The 18,539-nt window shown below is 49.5% G+C and overlaps 1 protein-coding gene and 1 pseudogene across 1 annotated transcript; one reads left to right on the top strand and one right to left on the bottom strand.

Annotated features, from left to right (window-relative positions):
* Positions 1 to 1,145: 1,145 nt before the first annotated feature.
* Gpr150 (G protein-coupled receptor 150) lies at positions 1,146 to 3,433 on the bottom strand. Its single transcript, XM_005065704.4, has one exon. It carries the CDS (start codon positions 3,018 to 3,020, stop codon positions 1,737 to 1,739), a length of 1,284 nt encoding a protein of 427 aa, XP_005065761.1. The 5' UTR covers positions 3,021 to 3,433; the 3' UTR covers positions 1,146 to 1,736.
* An 8-nt stretch (positions 3,434 to 3,441) lies between these two features.
* Positions 3,442 to 5,802, top strand: LOC110339617 (annotated as a pseudogene).
* The last annotated feature ends 12,737 nt before the right edge of the window (positions 5,803 to 18,539 follow it).

Raw genomic sequence — 18,539 nt, 5'->3', positions numbered from 1 at the left:
GGAGGAAGGACGGGCAGGGTTGGCAGGCATAGAATAACTAGAAGGAGAAATCTGGGAGAAGGAACAAGAAGAGCAAGGAGAGGAGGACGTTAGGGACCAGCCATGCAGTCACACAGTCAGCCACAGAGTGAAAGTAAGACACACAGAAGTAAGGAGAGGAAAAAGACCAGAGGCAGAAGGCAGGTGGGTTAATTCAAGTTAAGAAAAGCTGGCTGGAAACACACCAAGCTAAGGTCGGGCATTTATAAGAAAGAATAAGATTCTGTGTGTGATTTATTTGGGAGTTCAGTGGCAGGCCCCCCAAGAGAGCAGAAGAGTAAAGCGTGTAAAAAAAACAATTACACTGAATGAAGATTTCCTTTGTCTTATATTTTCTGTAACCTACCTATACCCCACTCATGATAAGCTATGCAACAAGTCTGCACTGATTGCCTCCTGTGTGTCACATGTTGTAGAAGAATGTACATATAACCAGGAACAGAACAGCATCGTCAGAGAGCATTACGTGTACGAAGGGGCTTTAATCAGTCACCCCCTCCCCGACTCTTAGTGGTACATTTGCTATTGTCAAGAAACCAAGATGTGTGACAGCTGTCAGTTCTCCGGTGGAGGGCTGGCTAAGCACATGGGTATAGTGCTCGTAAGTGCAGCAACTTTCCCCAGAGGCAAAGTCAGTTAAGAGGATGAGGCCACGGATCGACTTAGTTCCCTGATTTAGTTCTTGCCAACCAGCATGAATAAGCGAGGCATTGTGTTTGTTTTGCTTGAGACAGATTCTAACAGCATAGCTCAAACTACTCCAGGACTCATTATGCAGTCGGCACTGGCCTCAGATTTGAGACAGTGCTCCTGCTGGAGAGCGCTGGATTTGCAGGCAGGGCCTCCACACCTGCCCGGGTTTGTTTTAAACAGTTCTACCTGCACAGGCAGCACTTGGAGCTTTGTTCTGTAGAGCTCCTTAGCACTTGAATCGGTGAGTCCTGCCCTCGCTCAGCGTTCATCACCTTAGCATTCTCCCTGTCTAATTTGCTCAAGACTTTGCCCTTAGAAGCTCAATGTGGACGGGCTTAGAAGCTGGTCTGGGCCCAACAACCATGTCCTCTACAATACAGGCATGCTTGGAAAGGACTAAGGGAAGCTTTATGTTCGTCTCCTGTACTCAGTTTTTATTGATGTGGAAGTTAGATGAAAACCAAAGCCACGCCGATGTTCTTACCAGAAAATGCATTACCATGTTGAAACTGTTGTAGCCGCTGCATGGGAAATGATTACTTTCCTACAGTAGGGCTCCTAATCTCCCCAGGAATAGCATCATGGGATTTTCCTCTTGGAAGGAACAGCAAATTTGCTGCTCCCCAAAGATGTACTTGATTTAAGCACAATTCAAAATAACTAAAACAACACGGCGACGAAAAGAAATTTGGCAATTTAGTTAAAATAAATGGTCTTATCCAGAACACAATGGAGTATAAAAGAACATTGCAAAAGTTATAACTCTGGAACTCGGATGAACTTTTAAAGCTTTCCAAACAGGGAATAAGAAAGGAACTGGGGAGAAAACAAGTGAAATCCACGTCCTCGTAAGAAGGAATTATGACAGCAGGGAGGAAGCGGACGGCTTCAGAAGATCCAGGGGACAATTCCACCCTTTGTGGTTTGGGCAGACCTCTACGTCCTGCCCCGTGTTGCCTGGAGGCTGTGCCACAGGGACCAATGACCTGGCCAGGCAGCAGCTCCTAGAAGGCACTTTCGCAGGAGCAGGGCGGCGGTCTGGGGCGCGGCGGGGGTGGGCGTAGGCAGCCCTGGTCCCTCTCTTCCCGCCGGGCATGGTGATAATGGGGGTGGGGCCAGCGGTGGCGGTGGAGTGCCTGGTGGTCCCCAGCTCCCTCGTGGATCTCCGCTTCTCCCTCCCGCACGCAGCACACAAAGCCCAGGCGCCTCCGTAGCCGCCGCCAGAGCCCGCAGTCGCCCGCCTGGAAGAAGAGGTAGACGAAAGGGTTGAGGGCGCTGCTGGCCACCTCTACGACGCGCATCGCCACCACTAGACCCTCTCCCTCCCAGTCACTCGCGGGCCCGGACGACCAGGCAGCCGCCAAGCGGGCGGCGAAGTAGGGCAGCTCACAGCCCACGAAGAGCAGCGCCAGCGCCAGGCTCATTTTCAGGCTCTGCACCTTAGCGCGGGGTAGTGCATTGGGCAAGGGGGCTCGGGCCGGACTGGCCGACCGGGGTGCCCCAGCCACCGGAGCCTGGGTCCCGCGCTGCCACCAGGCACACAGCAAGTGGCCGCAAGAGACACCCATGATAGCGACCGGCGCCGCAAAACCCACGATAGCTTCGTAGAGGGCGTAGACCTGCAGGTGCCAGCGTGGCAGTGGGGCGAAGATGCCCCGGCAGCGAGGCTCCGCCGGCCAGGCGCTGATGGCCGTGGGTGGAGGAGCGCCCCAGCGCACCACGAAAGTCGGCGGTAGTGCCAGCAGCAGCGCCAGCAGCCAGCCCAGGGCAGCCAGGGCGCGCGCCGGCAGCTGCGGGCCCTGGGGACGGCGCACAGCGAGCTGGCGCTCCAGGGCGATGAGCGCCACCAGGTGGGCGGAGGCGCCCCGCCCGGATGCCTGCAGAAGCTGCGACAAGCGGCACACCAGGTCGCCCAGAGCTGGACGCGGGTCGTCCAGCAGCTCCCAAGCCAGCTGCGACAACGCAGTGGCCCCGCACGCGTACAGGTCGGCAGCTGCCAGCTGCACCAGCAGGAAGTCCATCTTGCGACGCTTGGGACCCGGCCAGGGCCGGCTGCAGCCGCCGCACAGGCGGCATAGCACCGTGGTGTTGCCCGCCGCCGCGACCACCAGGATGATTCCCATGAAGACCAGGTGGACCGGGTGGCTGGGTTGCCTTCGTGGCTGCGGCTGTGGTACCGCGACAGAGGCTCCGCGTTCCGAAGTCAGGTTGAGACCCCAGCTCGGCAGGATGGGGACGGAGAGGTTGGGCGCGGGAGGCAGAGCTGTGGAGATGGAGGGATCCTCCATCCTTAGTCCGGAAAAAGAAGAGGAACCGCTGAGGGCGGTACTCACTTAAAATGCCAAAGTGGAGGCGAGGAGAGGCGAGGTGGCACAGGCCGCACCGCTGGGGCTCTGCGACTTCCCAAAGTTAGTTGGAAAAAGCACACGCATCCGGAGCGAGATGGATTCGGGTGGATTTGTGCTTAGTTGTTTTTACAGGTTGTCCTCGTCATTTGTCACTCAAATGTGGGTTGTACATTCGAGGAACACACATGATCCCTATTCTCCACCTTCTCAACATTTCGCCCCCTCCTCCAATCCCTTCAAAGCTTCTTCTAACCCAAGAGGGCATGCCCAGCGGTTCCGCTGGCCTCTGGAAACCTTGCCCTGGAACGGACAGCCAGACAGAAAGTTGTGAATGTGACCTCTGCAAAGACGAATTGACGGTATTCCAGAAGCAATACAAAGGTAGGAAGTTCCTGACTAAGATTGTACCGCACCCCCCATACACCAATAAGTGTTGTGATTGAAAACAGGAAGAAATATGAATACTATTTTTGATTAAAACAAAAATAAAAACATTTTGGTAATGCCACACGTGCGCACCAGCCAGAAACACTAGGACAGAAGAAACCCATTTCCCCCCAGTCCCTATCCCTCTGGGCACCAGGGCAGAGTGCAGGCCAGGCAAGTCTACCATCGGACTACATCCAGCTCATGACGGCGCGAACAGCTTTTGCAGCGAAGTCACCAGACGAACCTTTGATAGGGTATACTTCCTCTCCCTGTAGTGAGAATGGTTTAATCGGAGAGAACTGAGGGCCCTACTGTTGCCTGGCAATTAGAACAGCAGAGGTTTGCAGACGCTTTCCAATACTCTCATTACTAGAAGCAGGGGATGACAGCTACTCCCCTCTAGGGACCTACAACTCGTTTTGTTAGTCTGGAGAGAGCTCTAATAGGTTTTTATACAAATGGTGGTTCATGTAGGGGGCAACCATGGTGTTGCCCCCTAGTATTTCCACCCACAAGGGAAGCGTCCCAAAGCCTCCTCTTCCTCTCGATCCTGTTTTCCCCCAGATGGGAGGTTGCTAGGACGGACTACGCCTCCAGTAAGCTAGAGAAAAGGTGACTAAGAAAAATGATACAGTGGCCAATTTTTTAAAAAGAAAATCCACCTCACAGGAAATGGTTTAAGATTTAATGCTGCCACTTTTAGCCCTGCTTCACAAACAAATTTCAGTTTTCCCACTGGAAGCATCTTCTGGTCTTTTATGCCCCCATCACATTAATCACTGTGCAAGCAGAATTGCTTGTACTTCCTGGTCTTGGGCCAGGGAGCTGGGGGAGTCTGTGCTTCCTAGGCTGCAGTAATGTTTGCAACCTGCAGATGCATGACTTAGGAGGGCTTGGTAGGATCCGCACCATCCTGCTGGTTGCTGCAGAGGTCTCATTTCCCAAGGTCTGTCACTTTGACTGGAGACATTTGTATTATACATACACCCAGTACCTCACGCTGGACTGGACATGTGGCGGATGCCAGTAAATACACGTTCAGCTGATGGTTTAGTGACCGTGTAATGCATGTCAGATAACCTTGAGCAAAGTTCTGTCTTGTCCTAATGTGTCACATGTGATGCCTTCTATAGTGGTACTAGTGACATCTGTAGGGGCTACAGTAAGATCTGAGGGTGTGTGGATGATGACACGTCGTGCTGGGGCATTGGTAGAGAGGCAGAGTGACAACAATGGAGACTTTCAGTCCTGATTTGATTTTCATACTTTCCTCAGAATTTGTCCAAGGTATTTTTCTGTGTACCATGTGGTCTCATCTTTTCTTCTGAACAGTATATGACAGCCAACGACTCCCTCACAAATGCCAGTTCAATGTTTTTCAATGTAATTCTAGTTTGTGGGAATGTTCTCATAAATTACAAAACAAAATTCTACCGCTGAAACTGCATTCCACAGAGTTTTAGAAAGACTTGACAAAATGGTGATTAAGGGAAAAAAAAGTTGTTTTCCAGAGAGAACGCAGCGACAGCTGCTTAGGCCACCAGAGTCGGTTGTGGTCCTGGAGCACTCATGGGACAAGCTGACACAGCCTTCTCCCTGCTTTTGACATCACCGGCTACCCCATGGTGCTGAAGCAGCAGCCAGGGTATCAGGAGACACATTGCATTCATTTGGCCCTTTTGGGGAACAGGGAGTGCTGGAAATGAGACTAGGGCCCCATACTGAAAATAATTCGCTGTCCAACTGCTTGAGTGCTATGCTGTGTTGCTTTGGTGGAGGAATTTTATCCTGTCCGCTGAGGCTTCTTACAAACCATACTAATATTTTACTGGTACCTTTAATCTGGCATACTGTATTTTTTGCCTATGTGACCTAGTTTCCCAAGGCTATTCGTTTTCCCCTGGCTGTAGAATCGAGGAAGCGATCAGATCTTGGAAAAAAGAGGTGCAGTTGCACATGCTAATAGCTGTCACAGAAGCGATGGGCCCAAGGTTGTTGTCCAAATTTATGAACAGTTGCTAAAAGGAGACCGGAAACCAGACAGCGATGAACAGCTGGAGATGTCCTTCCCTTCCAAGGTAACCTTGCTGGGGTCGATATCTTTACATCCCAGCAAACCAAGCAGAGCCTCATGCACCTTCATACTGCCTTTCTTGTGACCATAAAGGTAATCACGGTGACAAAGGATTTTGCCATGACTCTTGCTCCTTTTAAGGATGCCTTGAGTCAGCCTCTGGGCCTGTCGTCAGGGGCTCCATTTGTGAATGTGGAGCCAGTGTGGTCTACATTGTAAGTTTCAGGCCAGTAAGAGCTATACAGTGAGATCCTGTGTCAATGAGAAAAAGAGAAAGACCCTCCCCCATGATTTAGTTCAGCTTTGAATTGCTGTCCATTCCTCTCCAATGTTTGACACTGGATAACTGACTGTCTTGATCCACCTTTGGGGACCTTTGTGGCGAAAGTGGAGAAGTGACTGCACAGGTTGCCCTCCGACCTCCACATGCCCTACACATGCACACACATTCATAAGCACAATAAAATATTTCAAAACTCCAGTTGTAGGGCCTAGAGAGATGGCTTGGTGGTTAAGAGCTATGTACTCTTCCAGAGGACCCGAGTTCAAATCCTCGCATTAACATGGCATCTCACAGCTGTCTGTAATGCCAGGTCCAAGGGATTTAAAGCTGCCTTCTGTCCAAGGACACCAGGTATACAAGCTGGAAAAACACCCATATACATAAAACTGTGTCTAATCATGATCCTATGTTTAATGTGCTTAAAGCATTGTAGGAGCTTGGTAGATTTGTCTCCTCTCTCTCTCTCTCCCTCTCTCTTTCTCTCTCTCTCTCTCTCTCTCTCTCTCTCTCTCTCTCTCTTTCCTCTCTCCCACTCTTTCTCTCTCCCCCTTCCTTCCTTTCTTTGAGACAGAATTTCCCTTGTGTAGTGATGATGAAAGACCCCAGTCGGGGGACTTTCACGGGGAGGGAGACACGAACCCAAGGAACACCGAGACACGACCTTGGATGCAAACAGCAAGAGGCTTTATTTACACACGGGTACCCGGGCGTCTCAGTCTTGGGGGGCTGAGCGCCCCGAGCTGGGGACTCAGGGGTCCTTTTATAGCAAAAAGCGGAGTACAGAAGCAAGAAGCCTAGTTACAGGACCCTGATTGGACAATATAAATGAGGCCGGGGGGGCTCAGAATGAGGGCTATTGAGGTTTCTCTCAGAACTCAAGTCTCGGCCTTGGCCCTATCTGAGGAACAATAGGTCTCTGTGCCTGCCCAGTCTTGCTGGGCTGGCTATGCAGACGCTATGTAGATAGCAGACACCTGTGTCCTGCCTGGACAGAGATAGTAGTGACTATTCAGCTGTAAAGACCTTGAGCTGAGCTTCCTTCTGATCAAAAATGACTCTTCGGCTGAGCTGTGGGGGAAAGGAATTTTCCATAGGCCTCAGCCACCTGTGCTGGGCCGGGGTCTTTCATTCCCCCATTGCTCTTGTAACTGAATGAAATCTTTCATTCAGAGGTTTCTGCCATCTCGAAATCCCTTTGCTTTAGCTGCTGGTATTGTTGAGTCAAAACCAGTGATTGTACAATTGATAACCTTTCCTTTATAAACTGGATTAATCTGTTTAAGATGCATGGCCCGAACATCAGAATCAGCAATATAATGATCAGGGGTCCCATAATGGTGGATATGAGAGTCGAATACCAAGGGGACCTGTTATACCAATTCTGAAACCATCCCTGTTGGGACTCAATTAATTGGTGGTACTTTTGGCGTCTTTCTTTTATTTTAGCCAGGTTATCTCTTACCACTCCGGTATGGTCTGCGTAAAAGCAGCATTCTTCTTTAAGGGCCGCACAAATTCCCCCTTGCTGTAAAAATAAGAGGTCTAGTCCCCTTCTGTTTTGGAGGGCTACTTCTGCCAGGGAGGACAGAGACTTTTCCAGGGCAGCGACAGATTCCTCTAAAGACCGAATATCTGCACGCATTACTTGTTGTAGGAGTTGGAACTGTTTAGTTTCCTGCAGTGCGGCAGTACCGGTTCCTATTCCTGCTGCTATGCCTCCCATGGTTAGTCCTCCTAGTAGGATGGCAGTAGTGATGGAGATAGGTTCCCTCTTAATGCGGCCAGTACTTATCATGTCATAGTCAGAGGGGTGGTAAATTACCTTAGGCCATAATTCTATCAGAACACAATAGTCAATGGTGGCACCTAGTACCGTGGTGGAGACACAAGGGGTTAATCCAGTGTTGCATGCCCAATATGTCCCATTGGGGGCTATCAAGTAGCGGCCACTTTGGGGCAAAGGCTCAGTGGCATTGCATAGTCCTTGATGCGTGGTGGGGACGTTACCTATACATAGCCCCTTTCCAGACACTTCTGAGATGGTCAATTTATGTTGCATGGCTGTCCCATAAAGAGCCTCGGCTGTGGCCTGATCTGTATATTCGCCCATAACCGCTAAGCCTTCATAATAGGGAGGTTGCGGAGTCAGACAAAGCCAGCATTCCTTAGTCTTATCTGGGCGAGTTAAATTCAGAGTGGCATATGTCCCTTTGATTAGGGCTAATATTCTATCTCCCGTGCCTTCAAGGGAGGGACCCAAGGAGGGGGGTTTGGGAGTGCTTTCTGTAGGCGCAGGAGCGGCTGTGGTTTTAGGCAGGTTCAGAGGCCTGGTATCAGCCTTGGGCATGAGTAAGCTAGGCTGCTTTTGATCAGCAAGAACCTGGTTAGGGCCTATGGCCTGTGGATTAACCGGAGCCACCTTACATCTGATTGTAAAGATTACTCCCCTGTCTGTCCCATATAGATACCAACGCAAACCCCAGGTATATCCAGTCTGCCAGTCCGGGGCTTGCTTTCCCTGCACAGTGAAGGAAATGGCAAGGGGCATACTTATCATTCCAGATTGTCTTTTGTCCCAGCCTCTGCGTACCTGTATTTTATCCCAGGATGAGGATGGCCTCCAATACGCATCCCCTGTAGTCTCGCACCCCCAAGCTGCACAGAAAAAGGAATCATGTCCCCCACATTTCCGGGCCTGTTGCCAGGTACGTCCATCTCGGGGGCAGACATAGAAGTCCTGTGAATGTAGCTGCTCTCTGGCTCTGCGACTAACACACCCGGGGTGGTTTCTCTAGGGTCCATGAATATGAATGTACGTCGACGTCTGTAAAGGTGGGAACCACTGGTGCATGCCTTTGGGTGGCAATGGGGAATGTCCCAAGTGTTCAACCCTGCTACCAAATCACAAAATTCAGGCCATAGAGTAGGCCACCATGTCCCAAGTGCATGTGGTTCCGTGACAGCATAAATGACCTTCCCCATCTGGGAGAGAACCTCCCAGGTTAATTTATAAACGGTATGGGGACTGGAGGCCACACCAGTGTCTGATTTTATGAGGAGGGCTATTAGCAGGAGGGAGGGGAGCGGGTAAGTTTTATTTTTAAAGGATTTTGAGTGCGTTGAGCTTTCCATCCTGAGTCCGGATCCTCAGGGGAGGCAGCTTTTACGTGCGAGGCGTGTATCCAAGCAGCAATCCCGTCCACCTTGAGAGCAGTAGGGGTGGTCAACAGGACCGTGTATGGTCCCTTCCAGCGGGGTTCAAGGTTCTTAGCCTGGTGGCGCCGGACCCAAACGCTGTCTCCCACGAGGTATGAGTGAGGGACGATAGGGTGTTTCCTCTGGTCTCGGTAGGCTTGGGCCAGAGGCTTCCAGACTTCCTGCTGAACCAGCTGAAGTGCCTGCAGGTGAGCTTGAAGAGAGGAGGAATTGGCATAGTCAGAAATATCTTGGTCAAAGAACTGAACAAAGGGAACGGTGGTTCCATACAGAATTTCAAAAGGGGTGAGGCCATGGGGGCCCGGTGTATTCCGGGCACGATAGAGGGCAAGGGGGAGCAAGAGGACCCAATCTTTAGTGCCAGCTGCCAGCGATAATTTAGTTATAGTCTCCTTAATGGTTCTATTCATACGCTCTACCTGCCCTGAACTTTGGGGTCGATAAGCACAATGTAATTTCCAATCAATCCCCAACAAGGTGGCCACAGACTGACTTACCTGAGAAACAAAGGCAGGCCCGTTGTCTGTCCCCAATACCTGTGGCATTCCATAACGGGGAAGATTTCTTCAAGAAGTTTCTTGGTGACCACCTTTGCCGTCTCGTGCTTGGTGGGGTAGGCTTCAGTCCATCCCGAGAAGGTGTCAACAAAAACCAGGAGGTACTTGTATCCATATTTTCCTGGTCTGATTTCTGTGAAATCTATTTCCCAATGCACCCCAGGCCGGTGCCCACGAGCTCGAGTCCCCATGGGTAGCTTTAGCCTGGTCATATTGACGCGGGCGCAGGCATCACATTGCTCAGTCACTTGTTTTAGTATTTCTTCTATTCCCAACAGGTAGCGAGTATTTTCTTCCCGGGCTAACAGTTCTCTCATTTTCCTGGAGCTCAAATGAGTGAGTTTGTGTAGGCTGTTAACCAAATATCTAGTCATTAGGCGGGGAAGGACAGTTTTTCCTTGGTAGGTCCAGAGACCATCATGTACTCGGGTCGCCCCCAGTCTTTTCATGGCTTTGATATCTTTTATCTCATAGTCCCATGACGGGGAGGTCTTCTCGGAAGCCTCATTAGTTACAGGGACTACAGCTGCCTGGAGGAGGTGACTGCTGCTTTCCAAAGCCAGGGCAGCCTCCCGGGCAGCCAGGTCTGCCCTCCGGTTTCCCCGGGCGACTGGACTGTCACCTTTCTGATGCCCTGGGCAATGTATAATACTGAGGGCGGTTGGCAGGTGCAGAGCCTCTAAAAGGGCCAGGATTTCCTTTTTGTTTTTAATATCTCTGCCCTCTGAGGTCAATAGCCCCCTTCGCCTATAAATTTCACCATGGATGTGAGCGGTGGCAAAGCGTAGCGGCTGTCTGTATAGACAGTGAGTTTCTTACCTTCTGCCAGTCTCAGGGCCTGTGTCAAGGCAATCAGTTCTGCTCGTTGAGCCGATGTTCCTGGCGGCAGGGCCTCGGCCCAAATTGTTTCTGACTCAGTTGTCACTGCAGCACCTGCTTTCCGCTCCCCTTGATGTACAAAGCTGCTTCCGTCCGTGAACCAGACAAGGTCAGGGTTGGGAAGGGGTTGATCCGTGAGGTCAGCTCTCGTCCCATGGACTTCAGCCAGGACCTGCAAGCAGTCATGAGTCTCTGCTTCCCCGGGAGGGGAAGTAACGAGGCGGGGTTCAGGGTCACCGGAGCCCCGAAGTGAATTCGGTCCTTGTCCAGCAACAGAGTCTGGTAATGAGTCATCCTGGCATTGGTGAGCCAGCGGCCCGGTGGCTGTCTGATGACCGCCTCCATAGCATGGGGGCATAGATAGTCAAAGGCTGTCCCAAAGTCAATTTGTGAGAGTCCTTTATGAGAACTGTGGTGGCGGCGATCATGCGGAGACATGGGGGCCATCCTGACGCTACGGGGTCTAATCTCTTAGATAGGTAGGCAACCGGTCGTCTCCAGGGCCCAAGTTTTTGAGTTAGGACCCCTTCGCATAACCCTCTTGCTCAGCCATGAATAAGTCAAAGGGTTTAGTCAGGTCAGGTAACCCCAGAGCTGGGGAGCAGAGCAGAGCCTTCTTGATGTTCATGAAGGCTTTCTCCTGGCTCTCCCCCCAGTCAAAAGTAGCCCCCGTCTTGGTGAGGGGGTACAGGGGGCTGCCATTTCCGCGAACCCGGGGATCCACAGTCTACAGAAACCTGCTGTTCCCAAGAATTCCCGCAGTTTTCGGGGGGTCTTGGGAGGAGGGATGTCAAGTATGGCCTGTTTGCGGGCTTCTGTTAGCCAACGTTTTCCATCCTGGATTTTGTACCCCAAGTAGGTGACCTGGGTCCGGCAGATTTGGGCCTTTTTGGCAGAGGCCCTGTACCCCAAGTCTCCTAAAGTCTTTAAGAGAGCTTCTGTCCCCCTAAGGCATTCTTCCTCTGTTTTGGTGGCTATCAGGATGTCATCCACATATTGTAAGAGGATGATCTCAGGGTTGTGGACTCTAAATCCGGCCAAATCCTGATGCAAGGCCTCATCAAAGAGGGTGGGGCTATTTTTGAACCCTTGGGGCAACCTAGTCCATGTAAGTTGTCCCGAGATTCCCAAGTCTGCATCCTGCCATTCAAAGGCAAACAGTGGCTGACTGTCTTTGTGTAACCGCAAGCAGAAGAAGGCATCCTTTAAATCCAGGACTGAGTACCAAATATAGTCAGGTGGCAGTCCACTCAGGAGGTTATAGGGATTGGGGACCGTGGGGTGTATGTCCTCAACCCGCTTATTGACCTCCCGGAGGTCCTGGACCGGCCTATAGTCATTGGTTCCGGGCTTTTTGACTGGCAACAGGGGAGTGTTCCAGGGGGACCGGCAGGGGGTTAGAATGCCCTGCTCCAGTAGCCTCTTAATGTGAGGTTTGATTCCATCGCGGGCCTCCCGGGACATGGGATATTGTTTAATTGAGGCCGGGAGAGCAGATGCTTTTAAATGGACTATGATGGGAGCCTGCTGGAGGGCTAATCCCATTCCTCCAGTCTCTGCCCAGGACTGGGGAAAGTCAGTCAACCAGCGGTCCTCGACCTTAAAAGAGTCATCCTTGGGTTCATGTATTCTATATTCCTCTTCTAAGGCTATGGTCAGCACCGTGAGTGGGGCCCCTTCTGGCCCCGTGACTCTTATGTTGGCTTTCTCGAAATGTACTTGAGCCTTTAACTTCGTTAGGAGGTCTCGACCCAGGAGGGGGTATGGACAGTCAGGAACATGTAAAAAGGAGTGCATCACCTTACCGGTCGCTAGGTGGAGCTGGCGGTCCGTGGTCCATCGATATTGCTTCCCACCGGTAGCTCCTTGTACCCAGGCAGTTCGTCGGCTCAGGGGGCCGGGTGACCGATTTAGAACAGAGTGTTGAGCCCCGTGTCGACCAGGAAGGTGACCGGGCGCCCCCCTACTGGTATGGTTATCCGGGGCTCAGGGGGGGGCTCCTGGCCCTGACCTCCCTAATCTTCGAGGCTCAGGAGGTCAGAGGTCTGAGAACGGGGTTTTGGCCTTTGAAATGTCCTTCTTTGTTTCTTGTTCCTGGGACATTCTCTAGCCCAGTGTCCTCTCTCCTTGCAATATGCACATTGGTCTCTCTCTAGGCGAGGCCCCCTTTGTCCCTCTCTCTGTCTATCCTGTCTCTGCTCTGCGACTACTGTGGCCAACAGTTTAGTCATCTCTCTATTACGCTTCTCGTCCCTCTCTTCCATTTCCTGTCTCTGACGTTCTGCCCTTTCTTGGTCCTCTTTTCTCCATCTCTCTTCCCTTTCTTCCTGTGTTTCTCTCTTATTAAAGATGCGCTCCGCCTCTTTTAATACATCTGGTAGTGTATACCCCTGTAAATTCTCTAGCCGCTGCAATTTGTTTCTAATGTCAGCGGCCGACTGCCAAATGAAGGACATGGTCAGGCTAGTAGTTTGCCCGGGGTCCTCAGGGTCATATGGAGTATACATTCTGTAAGCTTCCTTAAGCCTCTCTAAAAATGCAGCTGGGGATTCCTCTGCCTTCTGAACAATCTGTCTTACCTGGGCCAAATTGGTAGGGCGTTTCCCTGCCCCTCGGAGACCCGCTACAAGCAACTGGCGATAAAGACGCAGATGGGTCCTACCTGCCTCAGTGGTGAAGTCCCAATCTGGGCGGTCAAGGGGAAAGGCAGCATCAATTTCATTTGGGAGCTGCGTAGGTTGTCCATTTGCCCCGAGAACATTCTTCCGGGCTTCAAGAAGGACCCGTTGTTTTTCCTCCGAAGTGAGGAGAACCTGTAAGAGCTGTTGGCAATCGTCCCAGGTGGGCTGGTGGGTAGTAAGTACCGACTCCAATAAATCAGTCAGTCTCACAGGATCTGCTGAAAAGGAGGGGTTATTATTTTTCCAGTTATAAAGATCAGAGGCAGAAAACGGCCAATACTGTAATTGGCCATCATGGCCCGTCCGGAGGGGCAGGGCAGTGGAATCTGGAGCGGGCTGCTCCCTGCGGCCTCGCAGTCTAGAGGCCATAGGTGAGGGCTCCGGGTCAGTGGGAGGCGAAGGTTGGGCCTCAGCTGCCGCTGCGGCCTCAGCTGCCACCGGTTGACCTGCTGGAGGAGCCTGGTACGGTGGGGGTTCCTCCGTCAGTAGATCCAATAGGAGACCGTCTTCTGGAGGGAGGACTTTGGGGTCTCCTTTTTTCTCTTTCTGCTTAGTTACGGTGGGGTACAGGCCAGAGTGGGAGGACTGAGGATACGGGGAGGGGGTCAAAGGGGGCGGAAGGGGGGGGTGCGGATGGGTTGGAATTGGCGGGGGTTAGGGAAGAGGGAGAGGGGGACCCTCCGGGGTGCACAAAGGGACGCACCCAGGCAGGAGGGTTATGAACTAACGCTTCCCAGGTGACTATGTAGGGCACTTGGTCCGGGCGGCCGTGGGGCCCAGGATCCATCACTTTCTCTTTCACCTGGAAGATAATTTGGGAGTTAAAGGTGCCATCCCGGGGCCAGCCAACATTTAAAGCTGGCCACTCGGAAGAGCAAAAGGTGATCCATTCCTTCTTGCGCACATCGACAGTCCGGTTACGAGCATACTCCTGAACCTGTGGCCAATGTGAAATGGTCAAACTGAGCGGAGTGGTAACTTTCTGGCCCATCTTCTCGAGAGTGATGACTAAGACAAACAAACAAACAAGAAACAAAAACGAACAGATTTTCGCTGCGCGGCTTCGGCGTAAAGTCGAAAGCAAAACTTCAGTTGGGCTCGAGGTCGGGGCCTCCCGCCTCGTCCCCTACCAGGATAGAAAATCCCTCTGTCAGTGGAGGTGCTCCAAACAGACGGGGCAGATTCCTAGGCATCTATCCCAAACAAACGGTTCCTAAGAACTCCAAATACAAACGGGGCAGATTGACATCCACCCCTACAAATGAGTACTCCAAATACAAACGGGGCCCCAAACAACAGAGTACTCCAAACGCTACCAGGATGTCTCCTGAAGCTTACAAATGCATACAGCTGTATACTACAAACGCAGGCGCGAGAGAATAACAGGCATAGACAGACAGCAGACAACAGAAACAACAGAAATTTAGTCCGGACAATTCTTACCTCCCAGAAGTGGGTCGGTGGTCCCTGGGCGGGGTCTCAACTTCCCGGCCAATGCACCAAATGAAAGACCCCAGTCGGGGGACTTTCACGGGGAGGGAGACACGAACCCAAGGAACACCGAGACACGACCTTGGATGCAAACAGCAAGAGGCTTTATTTACACACGGGTACCCGGGCGTCTCAGTCTTGGGGGGCTGAGCGCCCCGAGCTGGGGACTCAGGGGTCCTTTTATAGCAAAAAGCGGAGTACAGAAGCAAGAAGCCTAGTTACAGGACCCTGATTGGACAATATAAATGAGGCCGGGGGGCTCAGAATGAGGGCTATTGAGGTTTCTCTCAGAACTCAAGTCTCGGCCTTGGCCCTATCTGAGGAACAATAGGTCTCTGTGCCTGCCCAGTCTTGCTGGGCTGGCTATGCAGACGCTATGTAGATAGCAGACACCTGTGTCCTGCCTGGACAGAGATAGTAGTGACTATTCAGCTGTAAAGACCTTGAGCTGAGCTTCCTTCTGATCAAAAATGACTCTTCGGCTGAGCTGTGGGGGAAAGGAATTTTCCATAGGCCTCAGCCACCTGTGCTGGGCCGGGGTCTTTCAATGACTGTCCTGTCTGCAGAGCAGAAAGGCCTCAAAGTCAGACATCTGCTTGAGTTTGTCCACCAAACACTGGGATCAAAGGTGTGCCCACTCCACACAGCTGCTTGACAAATGTTTAATGCTGTGTCTTGAAGGGTCTGAGGAGAATGAAATGAATTGCACTTACACACAGGAGCGTAAATCTCCAAGCTATTGTTCTATTATTTTTGCTCATGTAATTAGCATGTGAACCTCCATATGAGCTAGTAGATACTCGTTAGTCTTAATCAGGAGACATTATTGAACCTTTATGTCACATTAAGATATTTTTGAGATCATATTAAGGTATATTTCATTTGTAAATATAAAATAGACACCTATTAGTGGAATGTCTCAGAAATTTATAAATGACTGCAAATATAAGTTAATATAAACCCACTGAGCTAGTAAAATAAAGGAAAGGGCTATGAAACTATGAAGAAAGCTTTCATATATGGTTTGTAAATGCATTTGCTATGTAAAACTATTGTTTGCAGACAAGCCCTGCACTTGGAAAACACAAGGTATCACCTGAAAAGGTGCTGCAGGCCAGGAGTGTTCAGTGGGTGGACAAGTGTTTTCTGGGAAAGCCTTATGATGGAGACCCATCCCTAGACCCCATGTCAAAGTGGGAGACAGAACCTAACACACAGTGGTGTTCTCTGGCCACAGATATTACACACATGTCAACAATAATAAACAATAAACTTTAAATTAAAAAGGAAAAGCTATTGCAAAGAGTAAAGGAGTTCAATACACAACAAATACATAGAGTCCGCATATACAGAAAAAAAGACAAAAAGGAAGGTGCGTGCATTGAAGTAGAAACCGTATCAGGCTCGGACCTTAGCTCATCCCACTCCATGATGGAAGTGCCTACAGGCTGAAAAACTCAGCAGTAGACAGCACCACCCGCCAAGATGCAGACGAAGACCTATTCCATCAAAGTCCACAGCTCTGGGAAAGTGTACTAACCTTGCCTTTTGACCTCCGTAGTTCTGTTTCCGGCTAACTGTTCCTGTTAACTGAAGTATGTCACCCCAGGACATGGTTTTGTGTTTAAAAGCCAACCCTGTGAAAGGCTCAGGGCTACACTAGGATCCTGAATACTCAGGGTAGTCACTGGCCCACTAATAGGGACTTTCTGTTGCCTTAAACTCAGGTCTTGAGCAGTCTTGAGAATAAACAATGTAACAACTAGGAATGAATTCACAGCAGCTTCCCATTGCGACCACTGGTCAGAGGGATTAATAAACAACTCAGCAGCCCTTGTGAATGGGTGGTACTTTTCCTTTTTAGACAGGGTCTCGTGTATGCCAAGGTGTAAACAACGAGAAAAAGTAGACTATATTCTTCAGAACAATTGTCATCAAGAACTTAATTCTCTCTAAATTAGGATACAAATTAATGGTGTCTTTAAAAGGACCTCAGGCCCTCCAAGTCAACATTAAGAATTTACTAAACTGCCGTGGTGGGGTGGCACATGCCTTTGATCCTAGCAGTCAGGAGGCAGAGGCAGGCAGATCTCTGAGTTAGAGGCCAAGCCTGATCTACAGAGTGAGTTCCAGGACAGCCAGGACTACACAGAGAAACCTGTGTTGGAACTGCACCCCCCCCAAAAAAAAAAGAAAAAAAAGTTTCCATTGCGATAACTAGCAAATGGAAAAATGAAGCAAGAGTAGCCAGGGCAAAAAGAGACTAGTTCAGTGAGGCACTGAGAACCGGATTAAAAGGGCAATCCAGCAGGGAGCAGAGCCTTTGGAAAGGACATACTGGTGAATGGGACTGATATACTCAAATCAGTGGAGGAAAAGACAATGCATTCAAACCAAGATGTTATATAAAGAAGTGGAGAGGACATATCATGTAACAAAAGGCCAATAGTTTAGCAATTTAATAAAACTGAAGAAAACCCCCTAAAGTTAGATCTTTAATATGTACATTATTCTACATGGATCAAAGATCTAAGGGTTACAAATAAAACTTTATGAACATCAGAGAGAAGAACATTCTAAATAGGACACAAAACAAAGCCAGAAAGCAAAGACTCATAAACATTTTAAAGAATATTTTAATTTAAAAATTGTAATATTTGTATGGTACAAAGATTTATAAATGTTACAAGAAAATACAAATTTCTACATGTTAAAAAAATCTCAGGTCATTATCAAAGGACAAATTACAAAGAAAATATTATTTCCAGTGTTTTAAGAAACGTTTGTTTGTTTGTTACTTTTAAATTTTATGTGCATGAATGTTTTGGCTGCATTTATGTCTACATGTGTGCTTGGTGCCCCTGGAGGCCAGAAGAGGGCATTGGATCCCTGAACTGGAGTAGTTGTGAGCTACTATGTGGATGCCCGTAATTGAATCTGAGTCCTCTGGTAGACAGCAAGTGCTCTTAATCCCTGAGCCACCTCTCCAGCCCTTTTTTCTTTTATTCTCCAAAAGGCAAATATCTAAATCATGCGTGGAAAAACAGGCTAACAACCAATAGAGAAAATGGCCAACAGCAGACATAGAAAGGGTCATCTTGGTGTAAATACTAATGGCTATTGGATCTATGGAACACTGTCAGTACTCACAACAAACAACGATGAAATATTTGCTACCTATTGGGCTGGGATGTGTAAGCATGCAGTCCTGTGAGAATGTCAAATACTACAACTTCTTTAGAAACAACTTGGGAAAATACACACAAATTTTATAGATTCTTGACTCTGTAATCTCACTTCTCTGCATCTGTTTTAGTTGAAAAGCCAGAACAATATTCAAGAAGAAACATTACACAGCATATTATCAGCTGTGTGTGTGCCTGCCTGTTGTGTGTAAAGAATATACTCATTTTATTGTCTAGAAAAGGATACAAACTAGGTGGTTGTAGTTGCTTTTGGAGAGAGCTGGATGGGAAAGGAAGGAGTTTCACGTTTTACCTTTTGCACATTTTTTTCTTAAGCAAAAGAAATAAAGTCAGCTATGTCCAGAGTCTGTGTCCTATTAAATAGTTCTAGCACATTAACTACATCGGAAGAGTCTCATCAAAACCAAGTCTTGAAACATCATGGTTCATAAGTAATAGCCAACAATTGTTAAAACAGCTCACATTCTATATTATGCAAAGAAACAAGAATGTATGCTCTTCTCCTTTAAATACTTCTGCTATTAAATTGTCTGCGGTCTGCAACAATAAGGTCTTAGTAGTAACCAGTTTTGAAAATATGTAGCTCTGTGATCATTGGTAGTTAAGATAAAGTACATATTTTAAAAGTAAGTAAACTTAGCAA

The sequence above is a fragment of the Mesocricetus auratus genome, unplaced genomic scaffold (assembly GCF_017639785.1).
Source record: "Mesocricetus auratus isolate SY011 unplaced genomic scaffold, BCM_Maur_2.0 Super-Scaffold_100020, whole genome shotgun sequence".
Taxonomy (NCBI): domain Eukaryota; kingdom Metazoa; phylum Chordata; class Mammalia; order Rodentia; family Cricetidae; genus Mesocricetus; species Mesocricetus auratus.
The sequence above is the reverse complement of the archived record's forward strand: the minus strand, read 5'-3'. Positions and strand labels throughout refer to the sequence as shown.